Source organism: Homalodisca vitripennis, chromosome X (assembly GCF_021130785.1).
Source record: "Homalodisca vitripennis isolate AUS2020 chromosome X, UT_GWSS_2.1, whole genome shotgun sequence".
NCBI lineage: Eukaryota > Metazoa > Arthropoda > Insecta > Hemiptera > Cicadellidae > Homalodisca > Homalodisca vitripennis.
The window spans coordinates 96,157,347-96,175,131 of NC_060215.1; the positions used below are offsets into that span (position 1 = coordinate 96,157,347).

Below are 17,785 nucleotides of genomic sequence, written 5' to 3' on the forward strand. Positions count from 1 at the left end.
GAGTTTGTTGGCTCAGGAGTAGCTATGGGTTGCCAACTATTATTCGAGCCTTGGATACAGCACTAATTGTTATACTGGGTCTAATCCAATCTTTTAGTGATTCCCTTCGAAGACAGACGCCCGAACTGTTGAGAGAGTGAGAGCAAGCCTGCAGTGTGTGTGTGAACCGGTCTATTCAATTCCTGTGGTTTCATCAGTGCTAACCAACATCTAAGACCATTTGGTACATATTAGTGAACAAGTGGAATTCAGCGTTATTGTGAAACTATCTGTATAGTTTGAATGGGAATTTGAAAATAAAGGTAAAGTAAGCTTTAGTAATAAAATTAGAATAGTTACTTTTAAAGCAATATATTTTCTTGACTCAATAAATGGCTCTCACGTATGTCTTTGAAATATAGAATTTTTAGTAATCTGTCATTTTTATTAGAGCAAACAGAATTTTTCTGCATATGTGGCTCTGAATTAATTTTTTAAACTCACTTCCATTTGATTGGTCACAACCTAAAAGTAACACTTACAATTTTGAACCATCCCCACTCCTCATTTTAGCAAAAGAGGGAAATAAAAAAATACTTAACATAAATATCATATATATATCTATAAATAAATATATATAATATATATATATATATATATATATATATATATATATATATATATATATCAAAACATTATATAATTTTGTAGAGTTTGAAGCAAAGCTGTGAATTGTTTATGAGATTTTAAGTGTATTTTGAGATTATGAGATTATAATTATTGTAAAATAGGGTTTCATTGAATTTGTTTTTGCTGCATTATTTAGGGTAAGTACATATTAGTTAATACAAAGTTATTGTATGATCCTTAGTTAGAATGTATAATTGTTATTATATTGTAAACTATTGACACCAGTCAAGTACTTTTTGTGTACTAAAATGAATAAAGAATATTTCAATTCAATGCAAATAGTCTGATGGAGATTCCACAAAGCTGTCATTTTTTATTTTTTTTATTATTAAAACAGGAGAGTGACTTTATTCCTATCCTGTATATTAGAAGTAAACACTAAGAGTCATAAGAGGTCTGTATGAAAGAATTATAAATTCTTTTTGTTTAATATACAAGAAATATACACTTTAATATTATCTAGTTTTTCAAGAATTCCTTTATAGTTTTAGTATGAGAAATTGTTTAATCCTGTCTTTAAACACAAGAAATTATACTTAAGACACACACAATTGGATGAAAGACACAGAATTAAACCACCAATTATCATGCATGTTTGAAATTAATGTTAATTAACACATTACCACAGAAGGCATGGCCAGTAGATTGAAATAAATATAGAAAACTATACTAGCTGATGCAAAATAAATCTTCTTTTTATTCTGTATAATTTTATCTTATCTATGGTACTGGTGAAGTAGGATTTTAAAATAAAATGTATAAATATCAAGAAATGTCCTTGAACATGTATTGTTGTTTTAAAATAATTTTATAATTAATTGTTGGTTATTAGTAATTATAACTTTAAATAAAATTGTACTATTTTTTAATGCTACTTCTGTTTCATTTGATTATCATTCTACTACTTGTATTATTTTGAAAACTGTGTCTTCCTAAACGTATTCTTGACTGAATGATATTGAATAAAAATGTTAGTGATTTTAGTTGAATAATATTAGTTTTGTACTTAAATACAATTGAGTAATAAACTAATACAATTTTGAATAATCCGGTTTGAATGATTACTCAGATGAGTACACTTCTGGATTAAGTTCAATTAGAAACATTGCCTAGAGAAAAGTATATATTTATTATATTCTGTCATGCATTATTGGATGAACACTTTTCACTCAATTACTCTTGCAAGTTTTTTGTTCTATTAGAATAAAATATTTCAAGTGATAAAATTATAAAAACAAATGATAATTGGAATGGATTCACTGTTTTGATTGTTTGTTTCAAAGTAAGAATGTTTGTCCATTATCACCATCCTGTAGTACACAATGGAAATAAATTACTCCTCCCCTTGGTAATTTATTATAGTACAAATATATAAATAAATGTTGTGGAAACTAATATAATACAAATGTATTACAAATAAAACATTTTTATTGACCTATCCTTGGAACTGGTTGTAATTTACTTATTATAAATCTATGCCTAGACAAAAATATTTTATACTGTATAACAAGTCCCATCCTGTTTACGATATTATTGAAATGTTTGAAACATAGGCAATCAAATACATTTCATTTTAGTTTTATAAAAGTATTAATTTGTTTTTAAATTAATTAAAATAGTTATAAAATCCAAACCAGTAGCAAAATTTGCAAAACATGTCTTCACAATCTACCAACAGGTGATATAATTTCTTTAGTCCGTGTGAAAATAAACACATTTAAATTTTTACATTGTATACATAGTTTTATAATTAAATCTGGTAGTTTGATGTGTTTAACAAGAACACACCTGTGCAGTAGAAATATGTCAAATAGTGGCAAGATGCCACGGCACACACGAGTGAGAGCAGCAACCATCCATCGCACACAGGTGCTAATCATCAGTCTGGCCAGGAGTTGCCGCCTGCAAGCTGACTGGGAGGGGGAGGGGGAGTCAATTCTGATTATAAATATTAAGATTCATTACGTCTTGCCCCTCATTCACAGAAGACATGACATCGTCTAATATTTTTAATTTTTAATGTAAACCTACAAAGGTATAAAAATTATAATTTTGTTTAATATGCTTGGTTGTTACGGCTGTAATGCAAAGGTGACATGTTTGATTTCACGAGTAAGCAACCAAAATTTAGTTAATAACTCATTGTATTTACGATATCTGTAACATTTAGCTATAGTAATTGAAGGGCAAACATAGTGGAGTACTACCAATTTAGACTTCTGTAGCTAGACCAAACATAACACCACATATATTTTATAAGTCCTAATATCACAAATATGCAGATACTAGTATGTCACTGCGGTTACAATTCTCAAAAAAGGACTCTTATAGAACAGGGCACACAATTAGTAAAGCCTGGTATAAGTCTTTTTACTAAAAAACACATTTAAAAATCAAATAGTGCAAATCGATCTAATTATTAAAATATGATGTTGTGTTACTACTTTTTTTTTAGATAAAATGCTTATAAAAATATACAAATAAAACATTTTCTCATTTTGTGATTGACTAAATGAAATCTGTATTTTTGTCATATGCACCATAAGAATATTGACCAAGTCATGATTGAGCATTTCTAGTAGGTCATCCATCATACACTATGATAAGTTAAACTTAACTTAATGAATAGTTTAAATTATAAAAATAAATAAATAACTAGATATTACTTATGGCATTCAGATGTAATCAAAATTAATATTAACAGTAATAGATAACAAAAATAATAAATAATTCATAATAAATTATATGTAACAGTGATGAAGTAAACTTATATTATATGACAAATAAAACACATAGTATAACATATTACTAGTGAGCTAAACTATTTTAAAACAGTGGAACCAAAATCATGTAAACAATAAAATAGGTTTTTTAACGGCCACCGATGAAATTTATTTTAAAATCAAATGTATGGATACTTTTCAATTCATGCTTTTACTTCATTGTACACTTTAAATGAAAAACTTTTATGACTATATATTGTCTTCCTCAGCCAATAGAAGACAATAGTCCATTATTCTTATTCCTATTATTATAATCATGTGCATTGAATGTCAGTATTTTTTTGTTCTTATTTACAAGGTTTATTAGGTAATGAATATACAAATTTACTACCGTCTGTATCTGATTAAACAGAATTAAATAATGACATATAGTGTTTGAGAACATGTGATTTACTAATAGTTCTGGTGGCTTTCTTTTGCAAGATTAAGCTGTCCAATATCGTACTGCCATTCACCCACAGTACTAGAGCATATCTGAGGATGGACTGTAAATAGGCAAAATCAGCATTTCTTAAATAGTTAAGAAGTAGAAAGAATGTAGGTTCTTTTTTAAGAAAGAGCACTCTGATATGCTTTGTGGAAATATGGTTCACATGAGAGTCCCAGTTTAGCTTGTCGTCAGTATGGATAACTAGGAGATTGACATTTTTACACAGATTACCATTCTGACTCTCTATTATCCAACATGTACTAAACTAAACATGTTATTTTGAGTCATATCATTATTCAGCAGAAAACTATTTGCATGTGAAGGAAACAGGATTTTTCCTTAAAAATCCTTCCATCGTAAAAAACAAACTTCAAACAAAGGACTATTTGCATGGCACCAATGAGATTCAGCTGGCAATGTATTATTTACTTGTAATTTCAATTTATTCATATTACACTGACATTTAAAAAGGTAGTATCATCTGCATACAAAGTTGTTGATTTTTCCATTAAATAAGGTAAATTATTTCAAAAATTAGAAATAAAAATCGACTAAAATTCAAACCTTACATGATCAGAACTTTCTGCGACCAGCTGCCATTTATACATACCTTTTGTGTACAGTTTTAAAATAGGCCTCCACAAATAAATGTGGCATACCTCGAATTTCATAGTGTTTTAATTTGCCTCAGAAGACTTGCTCAGATCACATAGTGGGAATTTGTGGCAATTCTTTGAATTGGCTAAATTCTTACTTAATTGATCGTAAACAATTTGTTGAAATAAAAACTACGGAAAAAAATCGTATTATTTGCAGCCACTCTCCTCTTGCTCAGATTCATCACGGCGTTCCACAGGGCTCAATTCTTGACCCACTATTGTTCATCTGTTATTTAAAAGGTCTTTCATTTCCTGGTGGTCCATCAAAAAATTTGTGCCTCTACGCAGATGATGCTAGTTTAAAGATTAGTGAAAAATCATTAAATAATTTAGAAAATAATTCAATATTAAGTCTAACAGGTATGAACAATTATTTAAGTAACCATAATTTATTATTAAATGCAAGTAAAACCAAATTTATCATGTTCTCAACAGGGAAAAGTAAACAACCCATTGATCCAGTTATAAATATCAATAATAAAGTTTTGAATAAAGTAACTTCCACAAAATTTTTAGGTCTAATTGTAGACGAAAACTTGACATGGAATCTCCACATTGACCATGTAGTAAGTAAAGTTAGTTCAGGAATATATGCTATTTACCGAATGTCCAAATTTTGTTCAATTAATACATTAAAGGCACTCTATTATGCACTGGTCGAATCATCTGTTGCTTTTGGTATTGCTATTTATGGTGGTACATCAAAGCAGAACTTAGATAGAATTCTTCTTCTTCAGAAAAGAGCTATACGAACCATGTTGAATCTAAATTTTGACGTTTCAGTTCGCGAACATTTTTCTCACTTGGGCATTATGACTGTCTACAGCCTTTATGTGTTTCATACCACACTACATGTAAAACAATTATGTAATAATAGTTTAATTCCTAGACTAGGTGACAGACATACATATTTTACCAGACATAGAAACGAAATTGCCATTGACTCCCATAGGCTTGAATTTTTCAACAAAAAAACCAAGCGCAGGTGCAAAATTTTTATCAAGGCTTCCTGTGGAATTGAGAGGCATTGACAACTTTAAAGAATTTAAAAAAGAGCTAAAATTGTATTTAACAGAGAAACCATTGTATGGGTTAGCTGAACTATAATTAACTTAGTCCTTTTATCATATATTTTATCAATACTGTATATATATATATATATATATATGTTTTTTTAGTTTTTAAGTTTTTTCTAATGACGCCATTCAATGTATACCACTGTATACTTTATGAATAAAGTTATTTTCAATTCAATTAAAAAGTGTGGCCTGAGAATAGGCCTTATTTTCAATTACAAAGGCTGATAAAATATCACTAACTATTTTTCAAGATTTCCTTTTACCAGATGCTACATCAAAGTTTATAATGAAATCTCTACTAGCTACAATAGTGTAACTTTGCTACTTACTCAAGAAAGTTAAAAACAGTTCTAGAATACTCGGAAACATATCATGTAGGGATTTTTGGAGAGGGGGATGGATTCAATTGTTACGCATCCATCTCCTATCCTATTGTTGTGCGAATATTTATTCCTTTATATTTTCCATAATGGATCATCTGTTTTATATATAATACATGTCATATATTTGATTTTTAAAGTTGTATCAGTTTATGCTTTCTTGTTTATATAAACATACACTATACAATGATCTTGTGAAATGAAGAATAATTTTCTTTCTTTCTGGAACGTTGTAAAATAAAAAGCATAAATTTAAATGTCAGTATACATTAATCATGAAACACGAGTATATGTTGGGATTAACACACTCACCTTGTATACAAAGCCTGAGATTAGGTTAAGCTTCCATATTTTATTTAATTAGTTCTGGCAATTCATGTAATGTCGGGATTTGATTCTCTAGACTTTAGACCATGGTTTAAATTTATATCTTTGTACAGCTAATAGTCAGATGTGCAGCTGTTTCAAAATACACAGTTGTCATGTGATGCGAGTTCAGTTCTGACTTTGCTGTTATCTACAATATTTTGCAAACAAAAGTTTCATGTTTATTTACATAATTTATGTAGTAAAAGTAAGATTTAGTAATAGTTTTGTTTTGCTAGCTTATTTATCATCATTATATCTAAAACAAATATATAAAAATCATGTTAGAAATAAAAAGAGTTTCACATAATGTCACTTTATGATTATAATTTTTAAATTTAATGTAATTTACATAATACAAACAGATGTATAAACAGTCACACTATATAACATTAATTTCTTATCCTTTAATTTCGTATATGTATTATGTATTTGAGGTAAACAATAATTTTATAGTTTATACAGTTGTGTATTTTAGCTTTTAAAATAGGTAGTAATCTTAACAAACCCATCCTTTTAGTAACAACTGGAAATTAAAATGGACAGAGACAGAATATCAAATTTATTAATGTAAAATGAAAGGAATTAAATGTTTGATGGTTGTCGTTTTCTACTAGCAAGATAGATTACCAAAGTAAATTCATCTATACAAAAAGCTCTCCATTAGCTAGAAGTGTTGGATTTTGTGTTGTGGCAAAACTGAAGAGGATAGATAAAAATGAGGATGTAGTTATCTAAAATGATTAACAGCGTGATCAATATGAAACTTGCTAAATAAGTGTATATGAGCCACTGCAAATTTTATAACTTTGAAAATTAAGTAGTAGGTTTTAAGTTATTATACAGATCTTATAGATAAAGTATTTATAAAATAACATTAAGTGATCAAAAATAAGAGAAAGTTAATATTATTTATTATAAACTGTACGCATATGGAATATTGTAAACTGATTTAGTTATTTTTACAGTGTAAAAATTACAAAAAACATTTCAAACGACAATCATATACACACAAATTATGTTTTGGAGAAAAAGTTCATTCAAACTTTAGAGTAATATGTGAACTTGATCAATCTCAATTGTGTAGAGGTTTCTTTACGCAGTTTATCTTGTTGACTTTTTCAAGCTTATACTTGTTAGAATGCATTTAATTTGTCTCTAAAAACAAACACCTATTCCCAGTAAAACAGTCACCTAACAATACTCTCAGTACTAGCTCATTTGCTCTTCCAAACCACTTAATAAATTTTACTGAAAAACAAACTTTTTATTTCATTACAAAATTTTACAATAACTTGCTATCTGGGTTCAAAGAGGCTAATACTCTAGTTTCCTTTCGTCCTAGCTCAAGCTTTCGTTAGTTTAAAAAGAATATTATACTACTCAATGATTTTTAATTGTAAGGATTATTAGTTCTTTTTGTAAGATAGACACTAGCTCATACTTAAATGTTATGTATTTTGACGATTGTTATGCATGTTTATGTCTTTAACAATACAAATTTGAATTTGGATATGACCATTTTACTTTTTAATCAATCAGGAGTGGTGGGAAATAACAAGAGTGTTTGTAAACAGATAAGTGTGGTGTTTGGAATTCTCCCTTACGACGGAATGTTCCAAAACCAGAATTGTAATATCTCTTTTAAATAATATAGGTGTTGAGTTTTAAAACCACTCTACACATTAAATTCTATGTCCATTGTTTGTTATTCAATGTGAACATAAAGTTTAGTGTAAAACCAGCTACCTTGGCAAAACTTAAACATTATTTAATAATATTCAGAGAAAATGAATGAATTGTGACCTCTATCACATATACTCATAGCTTAACCAATATGATTTATTTTATTGTATTTTAATTTAATAAATTTCTATTTTGTTTTAGATGGGTAGAAGAAAAAACAAACATAACAAACAAGAGATCTCACCTCCAAATGAAAATAGGCAAGATCCGCCAATTCTTAAACCTGAAAAAAATCCAAAAATACAAAGAGATTTAAAAAAAGATACTTCTGACAGTAAGAAAGTGGATTGTATAACAGATATTCCAAAAATAAATGAAACAGGAGCTATGGAATTACAAAATGAAATAAGTTTTGAAACCTACCATCCTTCAAGTGAAAGATTCACAGGAAGAGAATATTACCTATACTCATTGTGTCAGGTATGCAAAAGAGAGCTAGTAAAAAAAGTGACTTGCCCCAAGTGTAACTTGATCTCATACTGCTCACAGGAGCATCGGCGAGAACACTGGCCGAGCCACGCTGACCTTTGTGATGCAGTTGTGGCAGTATGTGTAGACAGAGGTGTGAAGCACATCATGCAAGGTGCTCATAACCTGCCACCAGACAAATTTAGGATTTTTCGTTTCAAAAACATGATAGACTGTGAGACTAAGGTGGAGAGACCATTGGAGGGGTGGGAAAAAGAAATGTTTATCTTTCCAAATGTGTGTGGAATTTGCAAAGAATATAACAACTTAGTTGTTTGTATCAACTGCAAGCACAACAGTTTTTGTGCAGGACATCAAGAGAAGAGTAACCACAGTCAGTGGTGTGAGCATGTGCTTCAATTCAAACGGATTGTGGAGGACCAAAGTAAGTTTGGAGTTGTTCGTCCGTCCATCCCAGTTTGTGAAATACAACCATTACTTCCAAAACTGTCCGACATCAACTGTTTCTTTCAAAGCATCTGTAAATACTTGGAAAAGTTTGAATATTTACAACTAACAGAAATAGCTACTTGTCCACTTACTGCTCTAAACACCATTTTCAAGACAAAAACAGAACTGCTCAGCACAAAGAAAATATCATTACACATTGTTGGCGCTGAATCGGACTTTGAAACAAGCAACTTAGAAAAATGGGAGTATTACTTTCTACATTTGATTCCAAATTTAGAACACTTACAAGTTGAATTCATTGGACCAGAACTGAATGCTAAGACTGAAAATGAAAAGTACACTGTGTGCAAACAATGCCGGATTAGAAATAAATCTATAAGCTTCAAATTTTATAACAATTTATACCATTTGTGTTCAGGTAAATCCAAACCGGACTTGGTCTGTGTATTCAACCCCGGTCTGTACCGGTCAACTGGGTTTAACGGTGCAGACACTTGGAGCCCCAGTATAACAAACATGCTTGCTTATAGTTCACCAGTTCTTGTGACAGAATATACCCAGAAAGAAATTCTTATGGACATTGAAAGAGTTAATGCAACAAGACAGATTCTGTTAAAAAGTGGTCCCTCTCGTAATCCATTTTCTAGTTTGAAACCCAGCCTTAATTTTGTAAGTGATGAAGAATCGCCAGTAATTTTTAAGAACTATTTTCACTGTGTAATGTAATGTACAACTCTAAGATGTGATATTAAAAAGATGAAAATGCCCCAGGATATAATAGCATTTTGTTTTCTTTCAGAATTATAGAATTTTTGGACATTTTCTTGTTATTTCTAACAAGCTACAAACAATATTTTGTTTACCGTTTAGTTAACTTTTTGTTTTTGGTCGCCAGGAGAGTTTGGTGCCCACGTCACTCCAGTACCAATCAGAATACACTACGATCTAAATAACTGAATACAAATTTATTCTATCAAAACATTCGTTGTTGGCCCAGTCAAATAGTGTTTTAACAGGGCTTGAAGTGAAAAGTTCTGGATTAATAATTGTTTTATTTGGCTTGTTTTACATTTTCATGGTATCTGAAAATAAGTCTAATGTTTTCCAACAAAAATAATTTGAAACAAATATGAAAAGATTTTAAAAATACACTAAAAACCATGATGTATTCTTGATTTTGGTTTTTAATTTGAAAATAGACATTTTATCTGAAACAGAACCCTTTAGTGAAATAAAGAGCGTAAAATTTCCTACACTTTATATTTTTACAATCTTTTTTATACAGAGATATACAGAAAAACCTGATGATTAAGTGTAAAAACAAAACCAGCATTTAATCCATAACATTTCTTTGTTATTATTCCTTTAAGGAATATATTGTATTATTATTATTATATTATTTTGCTTTGGTGTTGTTATTTTGTTGTGTAGGCTTAAAGTGGCTAAGTTTATGGTGTATTTTCAACACAATTTAAGTTGTAAAACATCAGATTCAAGTTCAGCAACCCTGAAAACATAAAATAAGCCAAATAAAACAATTACACCAGAACTTTCAAATTAAACACACCACTTGACTGGGCTATTTGGAGAATAACGCACCTTCAACACTATTCACTGGATCATTCTAATTGTGGCATAATTAACAGCCAACATGAAGAGCTTGCATAATTATAATTTTCACATTCTTTTTTCTATTATACTTTTCATTTATATACCTTGTGCAACTATTAACATAATTCTGATAGCTGTAAACACATTCTATTTTAAATACTGAGTAGAATTTATAAATTTGCTCAAGGATTTCTAAACTCTGAATATTTTGACAGATTCAATCAAAATGTTGACAAAAAGAACCTTAAAAATGTTAGTATGAGTCTTCAGTCACATATTATGGATTTAAGGTGATGTAATCTCATTATTCAGACAGATACAATTTGAACATAGGGATGTCTTATTTTAAGTGAATGCTGCTAGAAGTGAGACTGTGTTGTCGGCCGTAGCGATGTTTACATGCACGCACTACGATATTGTTTTGTTTTAACAAATGAATGTATTATTTTTTAAATTTTCCTACACAATACAGTTAGACTCAATTGTTGTAGTACTGTTAGCTTGCTTTCTTATTACATTATAAGGCTATAAATAGTGAAGGTCAACCCTCCCTGTAGTGGGTGGTATCTGTAAGTGGTTGTGTGATAACATTGCTCAGTTTTTAGATATTAATATCAAGCAAGTTTTAATAGCTATCTGCGTAGTCCTAAATAGGTTTCATCCCATCAACTTGAGATCTGTCCCTAGTTTATCTACTCTGCTTGATTGTAAAAACAAAAAACATATCATTTTCTTACCAATTAATTTTAACTTTACAGTTAATCTTTTCACAGTATATTGTAATACGGATAAAATCTATGAAGACAAACATTAGTCCTATCCTGTTTCCAAGCTTTTTGGATGACCTAATCAATTAATTTAAATATTATATTGTTATGGTTAATATTGATATATTGCCTCTCTATTTCATGTTAATTACTGTTTATTTTTGGTTACTGTCTGGTTAATTGGTTTAAATAAGTGAAATTTCTTTTCTTTTTTTTTGTTTACTTAATCAAGTTAAAAATTATGGACAAAATGAATCAAACATAGCATTTGCTAGTTATAACAGATTTTGAAGATACTGCTTGGTTTTGAGTGAATAAAAAACTAGCACTTGCTGAGGGTTATGAGTACAAAATTGAGTGAATAAAGAAAAGCGCCTCAGTTCTAAAGCTGCTCGGTGTCTATTAAGTCAGCTTCTGGGCATGCTAGCTATTAGTCAGCAGTGTGTTTGACACCTGTCATTGAAGGTTTTATGTGAGTTCGACAACAAAAGCAGTATTCTTCTCAAAGGAACGCTTAATGGATGCATGTACTGATATTTTTCAAGCTATACAGCTCAGGTTACAAAGAGATGTTCCTTGAGAGGTAAATGTGAAAATGTGGATTCTAAAAAATGCCACACCTTCTCACCATGCTAGAAATGTTCAGGAATCTCTGAACCATCAGTTTCCAACAAGTGGATAGGAAGAGGTGGTCCGATCTCTTGGCCGCCTATGTTATCTGATCTTATTTGTGTGGACTATTATCTCTAGGAGGACTAAAAGACATCATATGCAAATACTGACCAACAACTCGGGAGGACATGCAGATGCAAAGTGTAAATTCAATTGCTGAGCTCAATGTAGAAGTGTTACAGTCTATTCATGGATTCAACGATGCATAGAAAGTAACAGCATGCACTCATAGCATTATAAGGTATGTAAACATCTTTTAGATTCTTCATTCTTTTTACAGTTTATTGGTCTTGCAATAAATTTATCGAATAAGTTTTGAAATTATCCATAAAATCGAATTTGTAACCCACTTTTGTAATGATAAGAGATAAGTATGTAAATGCTAAGTTTGAGCGCACGGTTTAAGTTATTACTCAGTAAATACAGCTTTCTTATATTTTATTTTATTTTTTGCCCTCTTAGTTGCTTAACTACTTGTAAAGAGACATTGTAAACTTCCACTCGGTACCCATAAATACAGTTTATTATAAAGTTTTTTAATAGTAAGAGATAGAAAAGAACTTTAGGCATATAAGTTGTTCAGTTTTGTACGGCCCTTAATTTAATGTGGTGGATGCCTCCTTACCATTCAAAATAATAATAATAATAATATATTTTATTGCAGTCAGATTATTACAATGAATTTTGTAAGGGCAATTATTAATTTTAAATAAACTACAAATTATTACTCAACCATCTAGTCAAACATACAAGGCACGTTCATTCAGCTTCCATCTGCTCACCAATGAGAGAGAGAGAGAGAGAGAGAGAGAGAGAGAGAGAGAGAGAGAGAGCTTTATTTCAAAATCACAAAGACCTGAAATGGCGTTACAAATTAATACAATTAATTACAACAATTTTCTTGCTTCACAAATCAATTTCGGTTTTGAATCCATGATTAGTGATGAAAGTGTTGCCAGTTCAAAAACTCATTCACACTGTAGAAAGGGTTTTCAAGAAGCCACCTGGTGAGATGAAGCTTTAGCGTTCTGGGGTTCTCACTCTTGATGACTTGAGGCAGGATGTTGTAGAATTTTGCCCCTGCATATGATGGTTTTTTTTCAAAAAGTGTCCGATGATGAGCAGGAAGGCTAAAGTTTTGGGCATTTCTGGTATTATACCCATGCAGGTCTTGATGTCGAGTCTGCTGATTTGAAGTCGCCAGGACGATGACTTCGTAGATGTAGAAACCCACAACTGTCATCAACTTCAGCTCCTTGAAATGTCCTCTGCAGCTGTCTCTCCATCCCAGCCCAGATAACAGCCTCACTGCTTTCTTCTGAAGAACGAGCACACGTTCTAAGTTGTGTTGGGAAGACGCACCCCACGCCATTATACCATACCTCATATTGCTCTCAAAAAGGGCATGGTAGGCAGTTAAAACTGCTTCAGGCGTGCTAACTGCTTGCGTTCTTCTGAGGGCGAATAGGGCACTGCTGAGTTTCTTGCAGAGAGAATCTATGTGGTCCTGCCAGTTCAGCGAGTCATCAATGATTACTCCAAGATGTTTTGTCGCTCTTACCGCCTGGAAGTCAGGCAAAGCTGAGACTTCTTGTTTCTTTCCAATTAGAGACCAATTATTTCCTCTTCGACACCAGGTTTTTATCTTTCTCCAAAATCGTTTCTCTTCCAGTTATATACCAGGAACTCACCCATGCTATAATAAGCCTTTGGGGCCAGAATACGTTTGAGGCGAGTCTTAGATACCTTGGGCATTTCTTGAATTTTTGAGAGTTTGGCAGATTATTGAATAGTACAACACCTGCTTGTAAGAGCAAGTGCTCAGGATACCGTCCTGTACTGGCCAGTAAGGAGATTATTCCTGCCTCTAGTGTTGTGACTGTGTATGTCTCGGCTCCATGTTAAGGCACATTTAGACAAGCAAAACGACAGTTTCAAAGGTGTAGACACAGGGTAAAGTAAATATCTGCAACTCTTTGAACGCAGGTCTGCACAAGTCTATTCTTTTCAGTTTGATGATAATTCTGACAGCCTTTTTGAATTGACTACTTCTTTTGGCAGGCTATGGATGTATGTTTTGCACGGGAAAAAACTTTAATTTCATGTCACGCATGTTTCTGTTTTGCACATGCTTTCAAAGTAAAACAGCTTTACCCAAATGTAAATCAAACTGTTATAAAAACATTTGATTTGAACTAAAAAAAGTTGTCATTACTGAAAATCTGTTAGGATAGATTAAAAGGGAAATATAAATCACAATAACATACATTATATATGATAAGGAAAATAACAAAACACTTATCTAATCTAGTAGTGTTTTACAGTGATTTGTTTTCTAACTATTTGATCAGTTTAATCATAGTGTTTTTGAAGTAAATTTTGTCAGAAATATCGCATTGTCTTGATCTATCCCCACTTCTGCACACTTCCCTTGGTTATGAAATTTTTTAGGTTAGGTTACTTAAGCTCCAATTTTAAAGCTGTCAAAATTTACAAAATCAATTCATATTCTACTATTAATAGCTATGTTGACTTTAACACACTAGAAAACTTCCAACACGAAACAATCATTGCAAAGAGACTAAAATATATGGCAAAATACTGTTGTGAATTGAAACTATGGAACTACTAATTTATTTACTAATGAATCCAACATAAAATTGATAAACTTTTACTGCATTATTTAAAAGCGGTATTTAAGGCTCATCGCATTCTAAATTGAATTTCAGCACGGTTAATATTAAGTCCTATTCTAGTTCACTACTAATTTTGTCCTTGTGAGATGTAAAAATGGATTAAAGATAAATTGATTACATCTTTTCTAGCTAACAAAGCTGTAGTGTAATTTAATCCTGGAAGAAAATTAGTCTTTCTGTTGATTATAATTATAACCTTTACTCAGTTATATTGGGCCTTAACTTACATTTACTTAAAAAATAAATGACATAAAAATAGATTTTAATAAACATTTTGCTGAAGAAACGTCAAAATCATTAATTTACTTTTTAAAGGTTAAATTAAATTTAACAATGTCAAAGGATAAAAACATAAGTACAACGAGATATGGAACAACAATAGATGCTGTGTTTACAAGATATTTAGCAAGATTTTATTCCAGAATGTGTTTTTCCTATTTCAATTATTATAAACCCATAATTTCATTTTTAGAACATAATGACAATGAAAATGAAGTAATTATATTGAAAATACAAAATTGTAGTGAAAATTCCTAAATTATAGAAACTAATACAAACTATAATAATGAAAATGTACAAATAGTTATTACTTTAATATTTAGAAGTCAGTTATTATTGTAATAAAAAGGTAAAAAATATTACAAATATATGTATAAACGTTTTTAAATAGGCTTAACCGGTGGTAGGCCTGGTCAAGGAGATGATGTTTTTGGGAAAATTTAAATTTGTTGTGGGAATTTTGAGATGTGGGGGAAGTTTTTTAAACAATTTCAGAGCTGAGCAGTAAATTCAAGCTTCATATAAGGTTAAATCGTGGACTGGATACTGAAGGTCTCTGTTTCTCAGCTGATAGTTATGCTCATACTGGTGTTTATTGAATTTTGTTGATATTGATGTACATACAGAGGGTTTCATAAATATATAGGTAGGCCAAAGTCATAATTCTAAATTGAATAAAAATGGGTCAGCAGGACTGCCTGTATTTCAGATGAAAAATTGTCTGAATAATTCTTTTTTGAATAATGAAAACCTTATTACAGTCCACAGAGTTTCACCAGAACACCACTCCATATCTCAGGTGCGAGTGGACATAGGCATAACAGACAGTCCATAAAGTCTCAGGATTAACGACTTGAAAATAACCCTAATCGCAAACCAAGCAAGCTTAATTTTGAAGCTACTAAGTGCTACATAATCATTCCACTTGATGATACTGTCCACCACAACCCCCAAGAACCTCGCCAACGATACCACAGGAACATCTATATTTTCAGGTGCATAAATTTGGATTTTTTGTGCAAAACTTTATGAGTTGGCTTTTTTCTTTGTTCAGAGAAAAACTTCTCAAGGCAAACATTGCAGAAGACAATTTTGAGCAGACTACTTCCATGTGCGAGTTCCATGTCAGCCCTTGATCAAGATGAATTCCAAGGAACTTTTTGGAAGAAACTTCTTTGAGTATGTTATCTTTCAACATAACTGCTGGGCCACATATGGTTTCCATGGGTCTCAGGCAGAAATATATGAAATTCTACTTAGTCAAATTTACTTTCACGTTGATTTGGTAAAAGCTTTGCATGCAACTATTCCATACTTGAAAAATTTGATTTTTGAGCTCAGATTAAAAATTTTCACCGGTGCAGAAAGTCGTGATTTTTGGGTTAGCATTTTTGTATTTTCAAAATGTTAATTTTACAGTGATAGAAAGTTTTTAAAAAATACGGCCATGCATAGTATAATTTGAAAGCTCATATCATGAAGTATAGAGAACAAATTTTATTTTGGTGTGAGTTCATGTTACAGGAGTGGCAAAAAAACAAAGAAAATCACCTATTTCCATACACTTTAGACCACCATTTTTAAATTAATAAAGATAACAACACTTCTTCTTTGCCAAAATGTTGAGGATGCAAAGACCATTGTAGTAATGTACAACATGACATGTGTTTGCACTTGAAATATTTGAGATTCGAACATGGGACCATCTGTTTTTGGAACACTCTGTATTTATACAAGTGAAATTATATTAAACAAATTCTTTAAGGTCGATTTGGTGGGGAATCCATTTAAACTAAACCTCTGCAATTAGCCGTTGACCGCTGGACATTTGAGACAGGTAGTCTGAAACAACCTGTATACTGGACAGTAGCGGTGGAGGATGGCAGCCAAAAGGACTAACAACATCAATCAAGGCTCCTCTACACACTATAAAGTTATCATTGTAGAGATCGTTGCACAGATTTAGGAAAATTTCAAACTCTATAGGGCAATCGCATACTGCGTAAGGATTGTACACCTAGAACAGATATTGTTTTGACGGCCGCACATCGAATCAACATTTAAATCTTTATGTATGTGATTTTTATTAAATCTGCAGTAATATCCATAGTCTTTATTGTTACTTTATTTTGTGCAAGTATTTTTATTATATAATATAAAATAATTTGTACAAAATAACATACCTCAGTGTAATTTTTTAAAGGAACATCAAAACTGTACTAAACACTTCTCATAAGATTTCTTTTTTAATTTGTGGAGAAATTAATCCTAAAACTTAAGGTCCTCAAGTTGGAATCAATTGCCAAATATCTCTGGGTTTCTAAAAAAGTAAGCTGTGCTTATTTCAATGAAATTTTCAGGTTATAGATATAATCATGGATATACATATTCTATAAAGAGTATGAAGTTTCAAAACTTTCATTGTAGTAAGTTTTATTATTTTTTTAGTATAAATATATAATCTATTACTGATATTCCTGCCATAAATCCTCCTTGATGTTCCCCCACAATGTTCACAACATTCTTCCAGTGTATTAAGGACTAGTAAAGAGAAGATTTTATATGTTATGCTTGCTGTAAGATTTCATTTCAGTTCAGTTCAGTCAGCTGGACTGATAAGACCCAAGCCGTACCGCTCTGGGTTTCAAGACTACCTACACACAACACACGTCTGCTCTGCATGCATCAACTGGCCTTCTAACTACAGTGTATTTGATTGCACATTGTTAACGATGCCAACAATCTGTGAGTTTGTAATGAGTTTGGTGA

General features: G+C 31.1%; 1 protein-coding gene across 1 annotated transcript; it reads left to right on the forward strand.

The window, feature by feature from the left end:
- The first annotated feature begins 61 nt into the window (after window positions 1–61).
- LOC124369723 lies at window positions 62–9,810 on the forward strand. Its single transcript, XM_046827781.1, has 2 exons — window positions 62–302; window positions 8,254–9,810. The coding sequence occupies exon 2, from the start codon at window positions 8,254–8,256 to the stop codon at window positions 9,715–9,717; it is 1,464 nt and encodes a 487-aa protein (XP_046683737.1). The 5' UTR covers window positions 62–302; the 3' UTR covers window positions 9,718–9,810.
- Window positions 9,811–17,785: the final 7,975 nt, after the last annotated feature.

Bases quoted from the DNA above. Each gene is read 5' to 3' on its own strand.
- LOC124369723 (XM_046827781.1), top strand. From the start codon at position 8,254: ATGGGTAGAAGAAAAAACAAACATAACAAACAAGAGATCTCACCTCCA.